Raw genomic sequence first — 18,419 nt, forward strand, 5'->3', positions numbered from 1 at the left:
CCCAGAGTTCTGAAGGAGCTGGCAGATATGATCAAGATAATCAAGCAACAGACCTGAGAACACCTAGAAGGAAGTAAAGTGGAAAATCGAACAGGTTCCTGATCAACTTTGTCATCCAAAAAGTAGAGGAGGGAACTAGAGAAGCAGCTATATGGAACCTCATTCTTACTAACAGAAGAAGTGATAGAGGGGGTTGAAGTTGCTGGAACTTTGGGGGAAGGTGACCATGTTGTCATTAGAATTCAGTGTAATACAAACACAAACAATAGAATATAATTAAACCAGCATCTTAGACTTTAAAATAACTGATTTTAACAAACTTAAAGAGAGCTTGGGAAGGACTCCATGGATGAAAATCTTAAAGGTGGATCCAACTCCAGAAGCTTGGGAAACTCTGAAAAATATGGATAATGGCCCAGTCCAGATCAATACCACTGAAAAAGAAAAACAAGAAATCCAGGAAGAAACCAGCTTGGTTATGCAAAGAACTCTGATAAACTGAAAGACAAAAAGGATAAGTACAAAAAATGGAAAAAGAAATGCATAATTAAATTAGAATACCAACAAATAGCCCAAACTTGCAAAAATGATCAGGAAGGCAAAGGCTCAGAATAAAGTAAGACTTCCAACATGTAAAAAACTAGAAAAAAGTCAAGGAAACAATTGGTCCACTAATGAGAAAAGATGGCAAGGAAGTAATGGCCAGTAGAGAGAAAGCAGAGCTACTTAATTCATTATTTGCATCTGTCTTCACGCAAAAAGATAATACAGTCCAACCTACCAAAAACATAACCATAAAAGATAAACTAGGAATACAATTTGAATACTCAAAGACCCATTTGATTTTTGTTTTGTTTTTTAAAATAATTGGGTGTTTATTGTTTGTTTTAGTGTTAATTAGATTCAGATTTAAAAGCATTCCAAATAGTGTTTTAATATTAAAATGTGAGGGCTTCTTTTTTGTTTTTGTTTTTTAGATATGCTGCCTCAATAAAAGATGGCTCCCAGTATTTTGTTCTTCTCATTGTTACAGATGGAGTCATTTCTGATATGGCTCAGGCAAAGGAGTCCATAGTGAATGTAAGTTATGTTTTGTGACAGACTGTTTTTTGGAAAATGGTACAGACCACAAACAAGTAAATTTTCTCTTCCTTTGTGAAAGGGGAGGATTTATTGTACTAAAGTAATCAATTTTTTTTCAAACAAAATAGAGCATATCCTTCCGTTTTCTAAATCTTATGTCTCTGTATGTTAGTTCCTAAATCTTAATTACTTGTATCTAATTCTATGGGTGTCTTTCTCTACCTGTATTTATTATTTTGATAGGTTTCCATAAAAACATTTCCCCCTCTCCCTCTTTTACAGGCTTGCGTGAATTGCCCATGCCTGTATTAATTATTAGGGCTTAGTTAGCCCTGTCCTTAGCCTCTCTCCCAGGTATGGAATGTGGAGTAACTTTATGCCCTATTCAGCCTTAGATCTCGCCCCACTTTAGTCATCGCAGGCTTGGCTGACATTTTGTAGGCTTTTTGGACAATTATACTTTGCCTCTGGCTGGAGCTGTTGCTAGGACTTCGGCATCTTTTCAGTTCCTGGCTGGGAATGTAGCTGACTGTGCTACAGTTCTGGCTGCCTGGTACATATGTTAGTTAGTGTAACTGATGTGCTTCACAATAGTTCCTACCCCTCTTGACTGCAGGCTCTCTGAAAACACTCCCACCTCATCATGCCTCCAGTTCACCCTCTGGATACTGGCTCTGGTCCTGCATGCTTACCAAACTGGCTTTGTTCTGGGAATCACTTGACTTGCTTAGCTGTGTTCCCCATCTCCTAGGCATTGAGCTGGAGCACAGGCAGGATCTGGCCAATTTGGCCGTCTCCAAGTCCCTGAGGAGAGGAAAAGAAAAAGGGAAGGAAGTGCCCTCACAGATTACAATGAGGCTGTCTTCCATATATTGAAATTTAAATCAATTAACATGTAAGATATAATTTTTAAATGATGTATGTTGAATCTTTAAAATATCAGAGGTCAACAGAAAAATTGTAAATGTCATAGACGTAATGACATTTTGCTATGTTTCAAGAGCTAACTGGCCTTTGAAATATATTAGTTTTCATATTTTTACCTTTGAATACCTGGGTGATGGGAAGCAGTGAGAGAATATTGAGATTCTAATTTTCCTCTGTACTTTTAAATAATGTAAATTTTCTTGTATGTTTGAAACTATTATTTCATTTCCTGATGAAAACTTGAAAATACATTTCAGGTTGGTTAATTGATTCAAAAGTAATTAACGCTTGATGAAGATAAAACAAATATTTTATTTAGCTATTTCAGTAATGTGTGTTTTTTTTAATATTAAGGTAACAGGTAACAGAGTTGGAAGGGACCTTGGAGGTCGTCTAGTCCAACCCCCTGCTCACGCAGGAGACCTATACTAGGGATGAAGGGATAAAGTGTATATTTAAAGTATTTTCCTGCAATATCTAAAAATGACGTAACTGTTTTCATGTGTTCTTCTTTTGAAGGCTGCAAAACTTCCAATGTCAATAATAATAGTGGGTGTTGGACCTGCGGAATTTGATGGTGAGGACCTCAATTAATATAGCTCCTGTTATCTAAAAGAGAAGGCTTATACCAAGTAGTGGGACAAATTCTGTACTTTTTTATTTAATAGTTTGTTATATCTTTCATGTAATAAATTCTTTGACAAAATGATTAGTTAGTAGACCAGAAAAATGCTGTGAGCATAGTACTTTAGTACTTCACTGAGACATTTGACAAAGTAGACCACAACCTACTACTTGGCAAAATAGAAAAATGTAGGTTAGATAGCATCACCACCAGATGGATTCACAACTGGCTTAGCAGCTGCATCCAATCTGTACTGCTTAATGGAACTACATCTACCTGGAGGAAAGTATGTGGTGGGGTACCCCAAGTTTCTGTCTTAGGCACGGCACAGTACTCTTCAAGATCTTCATAAATGATTTAGATGCCAGCATGGTTGCTGGTCCAGTGGAGACACCTGAGGCAGGTCCTTGCCCTGTTATCTGGGAACAGTTTGACCTGCTGCTCTTGAGGAAGTGAACAGAACCTTAGAGAATATTAGCACACACACCTGTGTTTTAGATCCATGCCCTTCCTGGCTTGTGAAAGCTTCCCAGGATGTGACATGCGGGTGGGTTCTGGTGTGCTTAATGCTTCCCTGCAGGAGGATGTAGCATTTAGAAGGAGGTTGTGGTCTATCCTCTTCTTAAGAAGTCATAGCTGGATATGCTGTGGGATAATTTTAAACCTGTCTCCAATCTTCCCTTTTTGGGGAAGGTGGTTGTGGAGCAGCTCCAGAGGTTCCTGGATGAAATTGATTATTTGGACCAGGGGTCTCCAAACTTGGCAACTTGAAGACTGATGGACTTCAACTCCCAGAGTTGAAGCAAAGCTGGCTGAGGAATTCTGGGAGTTGAAGTCCACAAGTCTTCAAGTTCCCAAGTTTGGAGACCCCTGATGTAGACCTTCATCAGTGAGGATTCAGACCTGGATATGGGATGGAAACGGCATTGGTTGTGCTTTTTGATGACCTCCAGCAGGAGTGGGATGGGAGTACTACATCCATCCTTGCTTTACTTGACTTCTCAGTGGCCTTTGCTGACCACTGTATCCTTTTTTAGTGGGAGCCTCTGTGCTGTCCTGGTTCACTTCCTTTCTCTGTGGCCACTCTCAGTCAGTGTTGATAGGGAGCCAGAGGTCCAGCCTCTCATTCACTGCTTTTCACATTTCATATCAGGTTGGCTGCATTGATTAATTTCAGATAGTGAAATAATGGGAATATTTTATCTTTTAAGCCATGGAAGAATTGGATGGTGATGAAGTAAGGGTTTCCTCAAGAGGAGTTTATGCGGAAAGAGATATAGTACAGGTAAGACAAAAATATTAATGTACTGATTCATTTAAAAGATTTCTATAGCCCCTACCTTAAGCAATATAACCATAGGTGGCTCACAAATGACAGTAAAAATAATAAAAACAGTTAAAAAGGGGGAAACTCCCAGCTTCACCAACCACAGCACATCCTCCCACATCCACAAAGTACTCTATTGGGCTCCATAATCAGATAAGTGAACGTGATAAGTAGAGAAACAAGCCTGGATTATTTTATGGTATCATGTGAAATCTGTGGTCCACATTGTTTTGCTGCTGGTGGTATTTTTGTGTGTGCATTTGATCAGATGTTTGGTGAGAAGGAACTTTTTCTAAATTGCGTTTTAAGACCATTATGACTGTGGTTTTGATTTTTGTTTGTTTGTTTGTTTCTTGTTGCTTTTTCCTGCATTTCTCTCAAAGTCTTTTATTTCCTGCTTTAGATTTCATTCTGTACGACACCACAAAAGCAACGCTTAAACTTTCCCCCCCTGTTTCATTTCAGTTTGTACCATTTCGGGATTACATTGACAGAACTGGAAACCACATATTAAGTATGGCCCGACTTGCAAGAGATGTCTTAGCTGAGATCCCGGACCAGTTTCTTTCCTACATGAGGGTCAGAGGAATCAAGCCATCTCCGGCACCACCTCCGTACACGCCACCTAATCACGTGGTGCAGACTCAGATATGAGCACTTTGAATATTGAATACTTTTCAAAATGATACAGTGCTGCCAAGAAAGAGTTCCAGTACAGTGATGCACTTTAAGAGCCAGCAAGCTCTTTGTATGCAGTAAGTAGAATTTTCTAGTGGGCTTTGGAAAAGAAAGAAATAAGTTAACTTCATATACCAAAATGTTCAAACTTGTTGCACGTACAACTGAACAGCTTTTATTTACAAGAAGCAAAATGGTGAAGTTGTTTCTAAGTGTTACTGTTTCTAACAGAAAATGCCTGTTAATATTGGGGGTGGGGGGGTAGGGTGGAGAAAGCACAAGACCACGGGTTCTATTCAAAAGTCTTTGTCTTTCTGACCTAATATGTATATATGTGTGTATATATATATATATATAATGTGAATGCAAATCCTCTGTATCACTGTTTACATGTTACTACTTTTGAAATTTAACTACTTTTTATAGTTATTCTTAAACATTTGTCTTCTATCTTGCAATAGTAAAAATCCACAAGAGAAGCAATATCTCTTTGAATGATTGTCCAGACGAATTAGGTGCAAAGCTAAGAATAGAAAGTGGGGGACAAATGCATTCTTAGGTCTCAATAATGGAAACACCTCACTGAAAAGCTCAGTAAAGTATCAACCTGATATATCTGAGAATAAGCTTCCAAGATGTGAATAGTGTAAGAAAATGTATTTTTGCAAGATAACTCCAAACCTGAAATAACTTGTGTTTACATTTTTTAAAGATTGATTATGCTGGCATAATAAATGATAACAACAGTATCATGCACTTCTAAGAACTTTTGAGCCCTGTGTTTCCTCATGTAAGGTGTGAAATCTGTAAAGTACAGTATCTTGCATTGAGTAACAGTAGACCTTTGGCGTTATATTGCCATATCTTACTATGATTGACAGTTGCTATGAGGTTTGTCTAGATTGGCTATTCAAAAAGGGGTCCAGCTCATTTTGAGTTGGCTGAGACACATATTGCCATGGAGGGCACATAAGTTGTGAATCTTATTTAACTTGATTAAAACTGCACAACTGTATTGTTTTGTGCACAACTTTGTGTATAGAACTACTCAAGTGTTTTATGATATGCCTGTTCTTATCTCAATTATCTGGTGTTTTTGCATGTACAGTTTTTACAAGAAATTCACATTTTTCTGGGTATTTGTGTCAAAATTTTACAGTAGAACAAATGGCCTTAAATCTCACAGATATCTTGGAAATGATTGTGAATTGCCTTTTACTTTTCTGTCAAAAAATGTGTAATTGCCTTGTAATGTGTAGCGCTCTTTTTTGACACATAACCTGTTTGGTACTTTCTTTACTATTATATATGTTACACTGAATAATATGAAATTAAGGTGCGTTTTTAAAGCATGAAGGGGATTTCTTCTGGAAAAGCAAATACATATAGCATCAATAGTATATAATCCTATGTAATAGAAAATCTTACATTTTTAAATATATTGGTCCTTAAAGTACTATCTTATTGGAAAATGCTTCTCTGAATAGTATGAGGAATAATCAAATTATTCAGACTAGCTAAATAATACTACAGATAATAACTTCTATTTCAAATATTGAAATTGCCAACCTAGATACATACAATTTGATACTACTTAGACAGGTATATTCAGAATTTTGAAACACTTCATAACTTCTTTGATTAAACCAAACAGTGAAAAAATATGGTGTTTTTTTTTTAAAAAAAAGAAAGTTGCCAAACACTTAAGAACTAAACATTTCTCTTATTTACATTTGCCAAATAACAACTAATGCAGTAATGTTTCCTTACTGCTTATTGTTACGAAATTTCCCAAAACAGTTTCTTTAGATTCCATTTTTTTTCTGTTTTACAGTTCTGTTACTGTTGAAATAAAAAAAGGCAATTTCTGAATGTGTCCATTAGAATTTTTTTCTCTGGTGAGCTGAATGTTAATATAAACTAAAAACTGCAAAAATTCTCATTTATTCCTTACACTTTGAATAATTAATTATTTCATAATTGATCTTATAAAAAAAAGCTTCCTTGCTTTAAGTTGCATTTAATTTCATGTGAAACCTTGTATCCAGTTAATCTAAAACAGTGTTTTTCAAACTTGGCAGCTTTAACATTGCCAGTTTCCAGAATGCAGTTTGAAAAGCACTAATCTGAAATGTTGCTCATTTTTATCACTTCTTGACCAAGTTTAGAATTATCATACAATGTCTTTTCTGGACAGTAGATTATAAGAGATATAGCAAGTAAAATGAAATGTTCTTTAATTCCCTTATTTAATAGATTCTCAGTGGTAAGTATATATGACCCAAACAGAAAATCTTACTCTAGAATTTGAAATGAAAGACATGACAAGCCAGGCTTATAGGGAGGGGAACAAAACAGCAAAATCTTTGGTTAATGGGAGAAGATGGCAAGGAAGTGACAGGCTGCAGGGAGAAAGCAGAGCTGCTTAATTCGTTCTTTGCATCTGTCTTCATGCAAAAGGAGAAAAAAATAGCGCAACCTACCACAAACAGAAGTGTAAACAGACAGACAGACTAGGAATACAAATTAAAATAGACAACAAAATGGTAAGAGAACATCTGTCCACCCTAGATCAGTTCAATTCACCAGGACCAGATGGATTACATCTATTACTAACTCTATTGCAAGTAGACCTCAAGTAATGACTGTAAGGGATACTGCTTATTAGGGTCTGAGGTTGGGATAAACAAATGAACTGCCTCAATTAACAAACAGCCAACCCTGCTGTCTCCAGTGTGTTTATTAAACAAATGTACAGGTTGTTAAGTGGAGCATGGGATGCCTCAGGGCAGAATGGGACAATTGGTTGCAGCCACTTCACCCCACCCCAGTTGACCCACCGTGGGTGTTCGTTCCTGATTGCCCCTCTCCTGGTGCTTCTCTGCTGCCAGTATTCCCCCACTGGCCCTCCCACAGTGCCTAGTTGTGGGCAATGTGCTGAGGGACAAATCTCCATGGCCGATTTCCTGTGCTAGCCAATGAGCTGTGCTTGTAGCACACCCACGTGCCCAGCTGTATTGCATGGTTGGAGTGCAGGAGCAGGAGTTGAAGCGAACCAGAAAAGGAGGGAGTTCAGGAAATGGTAGTGGCAGGCGAGGCAGGGACAGCAGTGGGAACCTCAGCATGGGGCGTTTGTGGGGAATTGGTAGCAGAATCAGGGCCTCTGGATGTGCAGGGAGAGGCAGCAGCAGATGGCTGCCAGGAACGCAGCTCTCAACTGCGCTTCCAGAGTTGCTTATGCACACTTCCCATGGGGGGAGGGGAATGCCCACGATGGCAGGAGGGAGGAGGCATGAACCCTTTTCCCTGCTTTATGTTCTTCCCTGCACCTCTACTGCTGCACTGGGACGTCTTTCAAAGTTTTGGGGTACCTGTGTTGTTTAGGCTACTGCTGTGGTGCCCATAGAGCCTCCTGCGCTCATCGATCCCCTTGCCTTCTGTAGGTATTTCCAACCCTCTCTCTCCAATGTCATCCAGGGAGGTGCTTGCTCGGTCAGTCCTGCCCTCCACTCTCTTGCTCATGTGAAGGAAAATGGAATTCAAAAGAAACTCGCTTAGATTTCCGAAGACACTCTGCACCTGGGAACAAGTACAAGTCACACTCCCATCTTTGTCTAGCGCTTAGCTGTGCTTAATGCCATGACAGTTGACAACTAGCTGATGAGAAATTCCCCAGCTAGACAAAATTTTCAGAGTTCAGAGAGCTGAGTCATTTTTCTAGTCTGTGATAGAAAAATAATAGCGTGCTTCTCCTTTCTTTTTTTTTTTTAAAAAAGGTTTATTTTAAGAACAAGATAAGAAACATCTTCAGAATCCTAAAAATCCTAGAAAGTCTCTCACTGACAATGGCAATTAAATTATTTGAGAGAAGACTTGATGACTTACAGAATGTAGATTAATATTGAACATTGGCATATTCCTCCAAAAGAAAGGATCAGCTATCTCCCTTCCCAAATTCCATGAATGCTTGAGCAACGTTGAGTGTTTTCCTGAGATAAAACTTCCCAAAGATATTAAAAATTCTGTTGCGACAGTTATGTCACAATAAATCGGGATGGTAAATTGTGAATTATGTACATGGCTTTGGGCCATCTGAATTGGATATTACTCGATTCACAAACCTTGAATCAGCATGACTCCTCTAAGAGTCTATGGTTAATGCTGATCTGCATGTAGAAAACTGCTGTCAACCACATAATGGTTCTTGGTCCTAAGGATAAATGCCAACAGTTGAAGTCAAGGAAATGTAGTTTTATGGAAGCCAGATGTTCCACTTAACATTGAGAAGGAGGAAAGGTAAGTAGGCAATGATGCAAAATGAGCATGGCTATTTCTCACACATGGAAGGGCTCAGTTTTCCTATGCTTTGAGGAAGAGAGATTCTGTTATAGGACTTAAGTTGGCAGGGTTCATGTACTTTCCATCTCAAATTAGCAGCAAACACTACCGCTTTGGTGCAAAAGTGCTTATAGGGAACTTAGGCTCTTCCAACAACCCTAGAGACTCAAATTGTGCTCTTCTCCGATTGTGGTGCGAAATTGACAGTTCCCTAGATCTTTCTCTTGATATGTCTTGCATAGCATTACATTGCCTTCATTACGTAGGGTAAGCATCACATATAAGAACTGCTACCAGGAAGGTTTGATTTTTTTTTTTTTTTAACAAGCATCTTCATGGCTCAGAAGTCAGTTGATGGTGATTAGCCATAATGACCATTATATGCTTAAGTGCCTTGGAGGTTTCTGGATGATCCCGGTGAAAAGCAAAATGTTGTAAATTTATGCTGTAAATTGAATCCAGCAATGTTCTTCTGTGATTAATCATCTTCTGCTTCCCTAGGTTTTGGTACCTTGATGCTGTTTTTTTTAGTTGAAGATTCTGGGAAATGTAATCTAATACATCCAAAGAGTATCAGATTAAAATAAAATATTATTTTTTACTGTAGTTAAGGAGTTGAACTTTGAGGAGGCTCAAGTTTAAGTCCCCACTTGACCAGGGACTCTAGGAACAATGAAGGGCCATTCATTCTCAGCCCACCTCACCTCCAAGAGAATGAAATAAAGGGAGACAACCCCACCTTCCCTGGTGCACTGCCTTCAGTTTTGAGAATATAAATGCTGTAACTAAATAAATAAATAGTGCTGACATTTGAGAAGGCTCCTTTTTCCTGTTTTCCTTTGGCATTTGAAGACACCAGGTAATAAGTACATTTTTCCCTCATGGCCTTTAGAAGATCATTGGAGAGAGTTTAATTTCACCAAGCCTTCAACCCAAGTTTGTTATTGCATTCAACGTGGGGATAGGTTGATACGTTATCATTGTTTTAAATTTGTTTATATGTTGTAACCTCCCCAGAGTCTTTTCCTTCTGGGAACTATGAAAACTGAAATAAATCAACGAATAAATTGACTGTGTATTTTATTCCACAGGAAATATACAAATGTGACCATATTAAAACTTGCTAAGTGTTGAAATTCTGACTAGGCTACCTGCCAAGCTTAGGAACGGGAGGGGACAATTCTATGGAATGGCAGAAGCCCCAAATGGCTGGTGCTAAAGAATCAAGGCTGTAGAACGGGTTGGCAACCTTAAGCACTCAAAGAGCCATTTGGACCCGTTTCCCACCGAAAAGAAAACACCGGAAGCCACAAAATCATTTCCATGCCTGACTATTTCCTGAGCGGCCACAAAACTAACATATGTATTTGAATTAAATGTTCTGTTTTCTTCTGAAACTTTTCTTTTCTTGGATTTATCCATGGTTGGCCTGCCAGGGGTTGAAAAGCTCAATAAAATGCATGCCGGCGGGTGTCACACATTGGTTGATGTGACACATATTTTGAGCGACGGAGCTGTAGCAGAGGGATGAAAGAGCCACATGCGGCTCCAGAGCCGCGGGTTGCTGACTCCTGCTGTAGAAGAATTGACCCAACTTTGAAAAAGCTGGCCTTTGTGAGCTTCTTTGCCAGCACTGACGCTGGTTCTAAGGAGAAGGAAGAAGAATAGGTGCTCTTCCAAAAAAGAACAACCCCTTTTTTCCTCGAATGCCAACTCAATTCTATTGCCTGCATAGAAAGCAAACTAAAAAGATGGAACTTAATGTCCATTAGATAGTGCCTTCAAGCAATGATCTATGGAATATGGAAAATGAATCAATGTACTGCTGAGTGGAGATTCCCTCTGTAGGAGATCAAACCACAGAGTTAGAAGAAGCAGAGGGTTACTAAATTTCTGTTTCTGAACCTTGGCAACTTTAAGTTGTGTGAACTTCAGTTTTCAGAATTCCCCAGCCAACATGCTGCATTTACATAGACGCGGTGGCTCAGTGGCTAAGATGCTGAGCTTGTCGATCGAAAGGTCGGCAGTTTAGCAGTTCGAATCCCTAGTGCCGCGTAATGGGGTGAGCTCTAATTACTTGTCCCAGCTTCTGCCAACCTAGCAGTTCGAAAGCATGTAAAAAATGCAAGTAGAAAAATAGGGACCACCTTTGGTGGGAAGGTAATAATGTTCCGTGCGCCTTTGGTGTTTAGTCATGCCGGCCACATGACCACTGAGACATCTTCGGACAGCGCTGGCTCTTCGGCTTTGAAATGGAGATGAGCACCACCTCCTAGAGTCAGGAATGACTAGCATATATGTGCAAGGGGAACCTTTATCTTTACCTAAAGCATTGTAAAGCGGTATATAAGTCTAAGTGCTATTGCTATTTAGAAAAACAGAACTCTTCACCTCACCAAGTTAGTGGTTCCACTTTCAATTAGAAAGGATTTTCTCCCCTAAATAAATCAAAATTTGCCTTCCTATAACTTACGTTCTGTGTCCTGAACGCTTACTTGAGGTTTGATATGCTGTTTATTATACTTTGTACAACTTCCATAAGAAAAAAGGGTTTCACTAATAAATTCCAATAAGTGAGAAAGGTAAGCTGAACTCTACATATGACCTTCCTTTCGCCCTCCCTCTCTTCCACATTTGCTATAATAATAGAATAGTTTGAAATAACTGGGAAGCATTTGCCATGTTCTGCATGGGATTTTAACAGAGAATTGGTGACCTTCTAATCCTATTCCTAAAGCCTGTTCTTTTGTTGATTATTCTCTTTGCACCAGGGGTGAAATCCAGCAGGTTCTGACAGGTTCTGGAGAACCGGTAGCGGAAATTTTGAGTAGTTTGGAGAACCGGCAAATACTTCCTCTGGCTGGCCCCAGAGTGGGGTGGGAATGGAGATTTTGCAAAATCCTTTCCCCAGGAGTGGGGAGGGAATGGGGATTTTGCAGTATCCTTCCCCTGCCACACCCACCAAGCCACGCCCACAGAACCGGTAGTAAAAAAACCAGTAGTAAAAAAAATCGGATTTCACCACGGCTTTGCACCAATCTTCATATGTTTATAATGGTTTCTAAATTGAAAGACAGCTGAGTTTTCAAGTTTATATGAGTGTTTTCTAGAAAAAGATTGTTTTCAGAAAGTATACATCAACAGATGGATGGGTTTCATTTCAAAGCTTGATGTGTGAGTTTTCACATTGCCCACTAATTATCAGATCAGAATAGGAGAAGAACTGTGTTAAGTCTATGGAGCCAAAACCACCAGCACTTTGATACTACTTATTTTTGCAGCTCTGTTTCCATTCCATTCCACACTTTCTTACAAGATAAAATAAAATCATTGGAGGCGATGCTTTTTCGCTTTCTTCATTTCATACCTGACCCACAGATTTTCGGTTACCTTTTCTTCTATTAAAGGCTCCAGCCAGTGCTGCACCTAAATTTATTTTTTTTAAAAAGAATGCTTTTCTCCTCCTTCCTTTGAAGATGATGTCCTTAAATGATTTTTCTAGAGTCTCTTTTACTGGGTATGTGGGAAATATTTCAACCTCTGAACAGTCTGATTTCATAATGATAGTTTTGCCTTCGAAATCAAGCACATGCAAGACTCGAGCGTTTTCCCATCAAGTTAATTTGATTTCCCCCCCCCCATCTGCTGCTTTCTTTGAATAAGAAGTAGCCATTTTGAACGTGGAGGCAAAGGATCAAGCCAAGGTGAGTCATATTACAAACGAACCTTCTCCTCCACAATCTCTCATTGAAGACTGAAAAAGGGAAATGTTCCTTCTTGCCATTTCTTTTGCTGCGCTGCACTCTTATTATAGTGACATGGTTGCCGCTTCCATCACTGTGATCTGGGTACCCCCTGCTGCTCTGGAGGTTGGGTCAGCCTCAAAGGCCTTTTAGTCATCCCTCTGAAACAGAAGTCTAGCAGATCTGTATGTCACGGACTGTCTGTGTGGGCTGTGAATGCCAAACAAAGGCATTGGTACGTATTCTCTTTTGGTCTTCGCATTCTATTTCTCTCCTCACCCCCACCCCACTCCGCAATGCTCAAATCATTATATAAAGAATCTATTCATCCTGTGGACAATCTCTTCTAAGAAATACAGAACAAAAATGACTCCCTACCTCTATCCTACCCATACATCTCTCGTTCTTTGGGGGGAGGGGAAAAATCTTTAGTGCAACTGACAGTACTTTAAGGCTGTTCTGTCCCCATACCCCACACGCACCCCTACAGACGGCCTGGAGTTAAGCCACACAACAAAACTCTTTGAAGATAAAGCTGGCAGCAACCCAGTGGCTAGCTGCCAATTCAGACTTTACTGACACAAAACAAAGATTAGACTGCCAGCATTCCGATAAAGCAGGCAAAGTCCAGTAACAGAGATCATGGAGTATTTCCAGTTTTTGCTCGTCACAAACTGAACCGGCCACCACACCCACATTTATACCCTGTGGGTTGTGGTCCAGTGACTCAGCTAATCTCTGGCACTCCTTCCCTTCTGCTGTGCATGCTTCTCCCTGCGCCTCTGTCGCGGGTCCAGCCAGCACTTATCTTCTTCATCGCTGTCCACCTGTGGCTGCGGGGACATGCTTGGCTCTGAGCCTATCGTTTGGCCTTCGGTGTCCTCCGGAGGCATTGCCAGAGAGGAGGGTCCTGGAGAGGGAGGCCTTGCCAACTCTTCTCCCTCACTCTCAGAGTCTGCATCTGTCGATAGCCCAGGCTCAGGCAACGGAGCCACAACAAAGGCAGCCCCAGCAGGATAACGAACAAGCTGCTGTTGAAATCTATAGGGTAGAATATGTACCGTGGTATTTTTTTCCCATTATTTCCACCTAGTGCAGAAGAGATCAACCAGGTCCATGATGGCGAACCTATGGCACATGTACCAGAAGTGGCACGCAGCGCCCTGTCTGTGGGCACGTGAGCCGTCGCCCCAGTTCAGCTCTGCCGTGCATGCGCGTACACCACCCGCCGGCCAGCTGGTCTTCGGGTCTTTGCTGCGCATGCACGGGGGGGTGGGGAGCATATGGGGGGCTGCATGCAGAGCATGCGCGTACACCACCCGCCGGCCAGCTGGTCTTCGGGTCTTTGCTGCGCATGCACGGGGGGGTGGGGAGCATATGGGGGGCTGCATGCACATGCACGGGGGTGGTATGTGTGTGGGGGGCAGCTCACTCATGCGTGGGGGCGGAGCGTGTGCGGGGGTGCATGCGCAGGCATGCGGGAACATGGATGCATGTGTGGGGGCTGTGCGCTCATTTCATTTTGGGGGTTCGGCCGTGCGTGCGCTTTGGGCACTTGGTCCAGAAAAGGTTAGCCATCACTGAACTAGGTGAAAGGAAGCCTATAGATTTGGCCCAGATTTACCTCTACCGCTCTTCAGAAAACCCCACCAGCAAATCAAGATGTCTTGGTTGTTTCTTGCTGTTTAACTCATAGCTAAATCAGCCTGAAGAACCAACATGCCAAGAACATAGAAAATAGTTCAGCTGCAGCAGAATGTTTGTTCCTTGATTAACTGCTTTCTTCAGCTGTGGCTCTTGCTCAAAACTCATCCAGAAAATTTGCAAAGTGCCTTGCATGCATAATTGGACCAAAGGTCCATTTCATTCAAAAGTCTGTTTCCAACAGTAGCTAAGACGACAAATTGGGAATACTCAGCAAGAAGACAAGCAACCTCACTGGCTCTACCATTAAGTAGAAAAAAATCAGTTGCCTCAAGCAGCTAATTCTGACATTAAGAAAGAACAACAAATGATTGTTTAGTTTTTATTTTTGCACAGAGACTCCAGCTGACTTCAAAAAGCAGGCACTTGATGTATCATTTCCTCCATCCATAACTTAATTTTATTCCAATAGTTTTTCGCTTCAGGACGTATAGATTTAAAACCAGAGCTATTCCTATTGGGTATCTTAAAACTAGTAAAGATAATATATATTTGATTATACATGTAATGACAGCAGCAAGGATTGTTTATGCACAAAAATGGAAAGCAGAGAATATACCTTCGGAGGGAGAAGTAATTAAAAAAATTTTAGATTGTGCAGAAATGAATAGATTAACTATGATGATAAAAGGAAAGAGAAGATACAGAATATTTTAAGATATGGAATAAATTTTATTATTGGTTAGAAAAGAGAGAAAATAAGTTTTTAAAAGAAATTGAAAAAAATTGGTTGTAATTAGAATATTATATTAGTGGAAAATCTTTGTAATGGATTTGGTGAGATTGAAGATTGTAGAGAAGAGAAGAAACTTTTGAAGATAACAACGAAATGTCACATGGAAGATAAGAATGATGTACTAAATGTTTGTTTGTCTTAAAAAATAAAAAAAATTGTTAAAAAAATTAAAAAAAGAAGCAGGCACTTGGTCTATTGCAAGGGTGAAATGCTCCTGATTCGGACCGGATCGCCCGATCCGGTAGCAATGGAGGTGGGTGGTTCAGCGAACCGGTAGCAAAAATTCCTGCCCCCCACCCCATTGCCTAGCTGAGCCGGGCAATCATCAGAGGCTTTTTTTTTTTAAGCATTTTTTCTACAACCTCTTTGGCCGAAAAAATATTTTTAAAAAGAAAAGAAAGCCTCTGCCGATCAGGTAACTCAACTGGGATCGTCAGAGGCTTTTAAAAGTATTTTTTTTACAACCTCTTCAGCCGAAGAGGTTGTAGAAAAAATGGTTTTAAAAGTTAAAAAAAAAAAAAAAAGTTGGCCACGGCCACTCAGTCATATTACCACCACCCCCAAGCCACGCCCACAGAACTGGTAGTAACAAATTGTACATTTCACCACTGGTCTATTGCCTCAGTTGTTCCTATTCCCGTGATCTGCTTCTTTGGGGATTTTGCAACACACTAAATATTTGGCTGAAGTAATGAAAAACTAGTTCGCATGTGCTTAATATAAATGTGATGCCATTCAGGTTAATCAGGAGCCTAAGTTGTTGTGGAAGCCCTTTTCGTGCCATTGGTGATTATGACAATTCTGATCAGGAATGAGATGTGGCATAGTGTCAAATTTCAAACACCTTGGTGTAAAACAGGGGTGTCAAACTCGATTTCATTGAGGGCCGCATCAGGGTTGTGTTTAACTTTGGGGGGCTGGGGTGGGCGTGGTCAGGGTAGGCATGGCCAGCTCAACATCACTCATGTCGGGGGTGCCTCTGGAGGCCCGAGCACTCTGCTAGTGAAAACAGGCTCCTGAGCTCCGTTTATGGCTGCAATGGCCTCCTGCAACCCTCTGCCAGTGAAAACAGAGCTCGGGAGGGCCCAAGTTCCATTTTCGCTGGCAGAGGCACTGTGGGCTGGTCCTTTGCTGTTTTCAGGGTGGCCCCACAGGCCAGATCTAAGCAACCCGCAGGCCGGATCTGGCCACCGGGCCTTGAGTTTGACACTCCTGGTGTAAAAGAACACACAACTTCCTCCAATACACAGGAAAACAATGAGAGTGACTAAAATTGTTGGACTGACACTAGGAAGACCCAATTTAGGCTTACTGTCAGTTACAGAAGCTCACTAGCATCAGGCATACTCTTTGAGCTGTTGAGAAAGACATATAATATCTTACCAAGGTAAGCCTAGTTTAAGGGATGCTTGAGATTCGTATAATGCCTCTGGAAATGTTGCCATGTCCTGAACACAGCAGTGGTGAAATCCAAATTTTTTTACTACCGGTTCTGTGGGCGTGGCTTGGTGGGCGTGGTGTGGCTTGGTGAGCGTGGCTTGGGCGCGGCAGGGGAAGTATACTGCAAAATCTCCATTCCCACCCCACTCCAGGGGAAAGATACTGCAAAATCCCCATTCCCTCCCCACTCCTGGGGGAAGGATATTGCAAAATCTCCATTCCCACCCCACTCGGGGGCCAGCCAGAGGTGGTATATGCCGGTTCTCCGAACTACTCAAAATTTCCGCTACCGGTTCTCCAGAACCTGTCAGAACCTGCTGGATTTCACCCCAGAACACAGCCATGTCAAGCAAGCGGTTCTCTGCCCGGTTGCTGGGTGGGCGTGGGCATGGCCTAGTCAGCCTCCTGCATCATGGCAGGGTGGGGTGTTTTTGCCCTCCCTGGGCTCCGGAGGCTTTTCTCAAGCCTCCAGGAAGGCGAAAATGGCCTCCCCAGGCTCCAGAGGCCCTTGGGAGGCTGGAAACGGGCCTGTTTCCAGCCTTCACAAACTTCCGGTAGGCCAATTTTTTGCTCTCCCTGTGTCTCCGGATGTGCCCTGCACTTACCTTCATCGAAAATGAGCCGGATGGGGATTCCTGGGAGGGGTGGGGTGGGGTGGACGGGGCCAGCCAGGAGTGGGATTTGGGGTTCTCTGAACTGCAAAGAATCTTAGCTAGAGGTTCTCCCGAACCCCTGCGAATTCCCAGCAGTCCACCCCTGCTATATTCTTTCCAGAAAAAAAAAAAATCCACAGGTCTTCCTATCAAATTCCCAGAAATAAAGCTCAACTCAAGAGATATTAATTTTTGCAAATTGCTCCTTTGATTTTTTTTTTGGGGGGGGGCTACCTTTCCCTTGTATTTATTTACTTCTTCTACCTTGTTTCCTATTGTAAACCATCATAAGTGACACAGACGTTAACATGATGAAAATGAAGCTGTTTCCATGAAGAAAAGGTCAGCTGCCTAGGCAAGAGGGGGGAAATCTAATTTATTCCAGACATATAAATATCATGGCTCAATTATATTTCCAATCAGGTTCAAAGAATAGCTCATGATAATGGATAAAGAAGTGGCTAATTCAAATGGAAGACCAAAGTTCAGGTCACTAAGTGATAGAAGGAAGCAAAGGATTCCTCTTCCGCTTGATTGCACAGGTTTAACTTTTTCAAAGCTTTTGCAGATTAAAAGCTAGCAGACTGGTGGCTCAGCAGCTGGATCTGGCCTAGTGTTCTTTTCGCGCCATCTTTTAATTCATGGTTTTGTTTGTTTGTTTCAATTTTTAAAAAATTATTAAAATTTCATAATTGCTTTTCAACATCATTTCTTTGTGAACTCTAAACCCACGAAGGGCAAGGCTATCCTATCTTGTGTTTATTAGCTAGCATAGGGTTTATTAGCAGCATTTTAGCAAAAGGGACGGAGGGTCAAAAGATTTGATATGCAAAGAAGAGAAGAACAAAGGAGAACTTTTCAAATGCTGGCTCCCACCTCCTCCCCGCCGCCATCTTTAAAAATTTCCAGGTGGTGAAATGTGAGCTTGGTCATGCTTGGGAGCTTTCAATCTGTCTCACAGGATCTCAACCAGCAAATCTAAAATTTATGATCTTCATGCTCCTGTTATGTACTGTATATAGTGTATAGTTGTCAGTTGAAGTTCTCATTCTGGTCCTCCGTTGGAGCGGGAAAATACTCTCTCCTAATTGGTTGTTTGGCTGATCAGTTTCATATAAAAGGAGCTGTGTCAGCCAGGGAGGGTGTTGCCTCACAGCAGTGGTGA

General features: G+C 41.2%; 1 protein-coding gene across 3 annotated transcripts in view; it reads left to right on the top strand.

Moving 5' to 3' along the window:
• Positions 1-6,508, top strand: part of CPNE8 (copine 8) — a 61,374-nt gene extending 54,866 nt beyond the window's left edge. For all 3 annotated transcript variants that reach the window (XM_070947106.1, XM_070947107.1, XM_070947108.1), the window contains 4 exons: positions 978-1,080; positions 2,530-2,587; positions 3,847-3,920; positions 4,428-6,508. In XM_070947106.1, the coding sequence (XP_070803207.1) occupies positions 978-1,080; positions 2,530-2,587; positions 3,847-3,920; positions 4,428-4,616 (424 nt within the window). In that variant the 3' untranslated portion in view covers positions 4,617-6,508. The remainder of the gene's footprint in view (positions 1-977; positions 1,081-2,529; positions 2,588-3,846; positions 3,921-4,427) is intronic.
• Positions 6,509-18,419: the final 11,911 nt, after the last annotated feature.

This window comes from Pituophis catenifer, unplaced genomic scaffold (genome assembly GCF_029215685.1).
Source record: "Pituophis catenifer annectens isolate HBS135680 unplaced genomic scaffold, rPitCat1.0.hap2 SCAF_7, whole genome shotgun sequence".
Taxonomy (NCBI): domain Eukaryota; kingdom Metazoa; phylum Chordata; class Lepidosauria; order Squamata; family Colubridae; genus Pituophis; species Pituophis catenifer.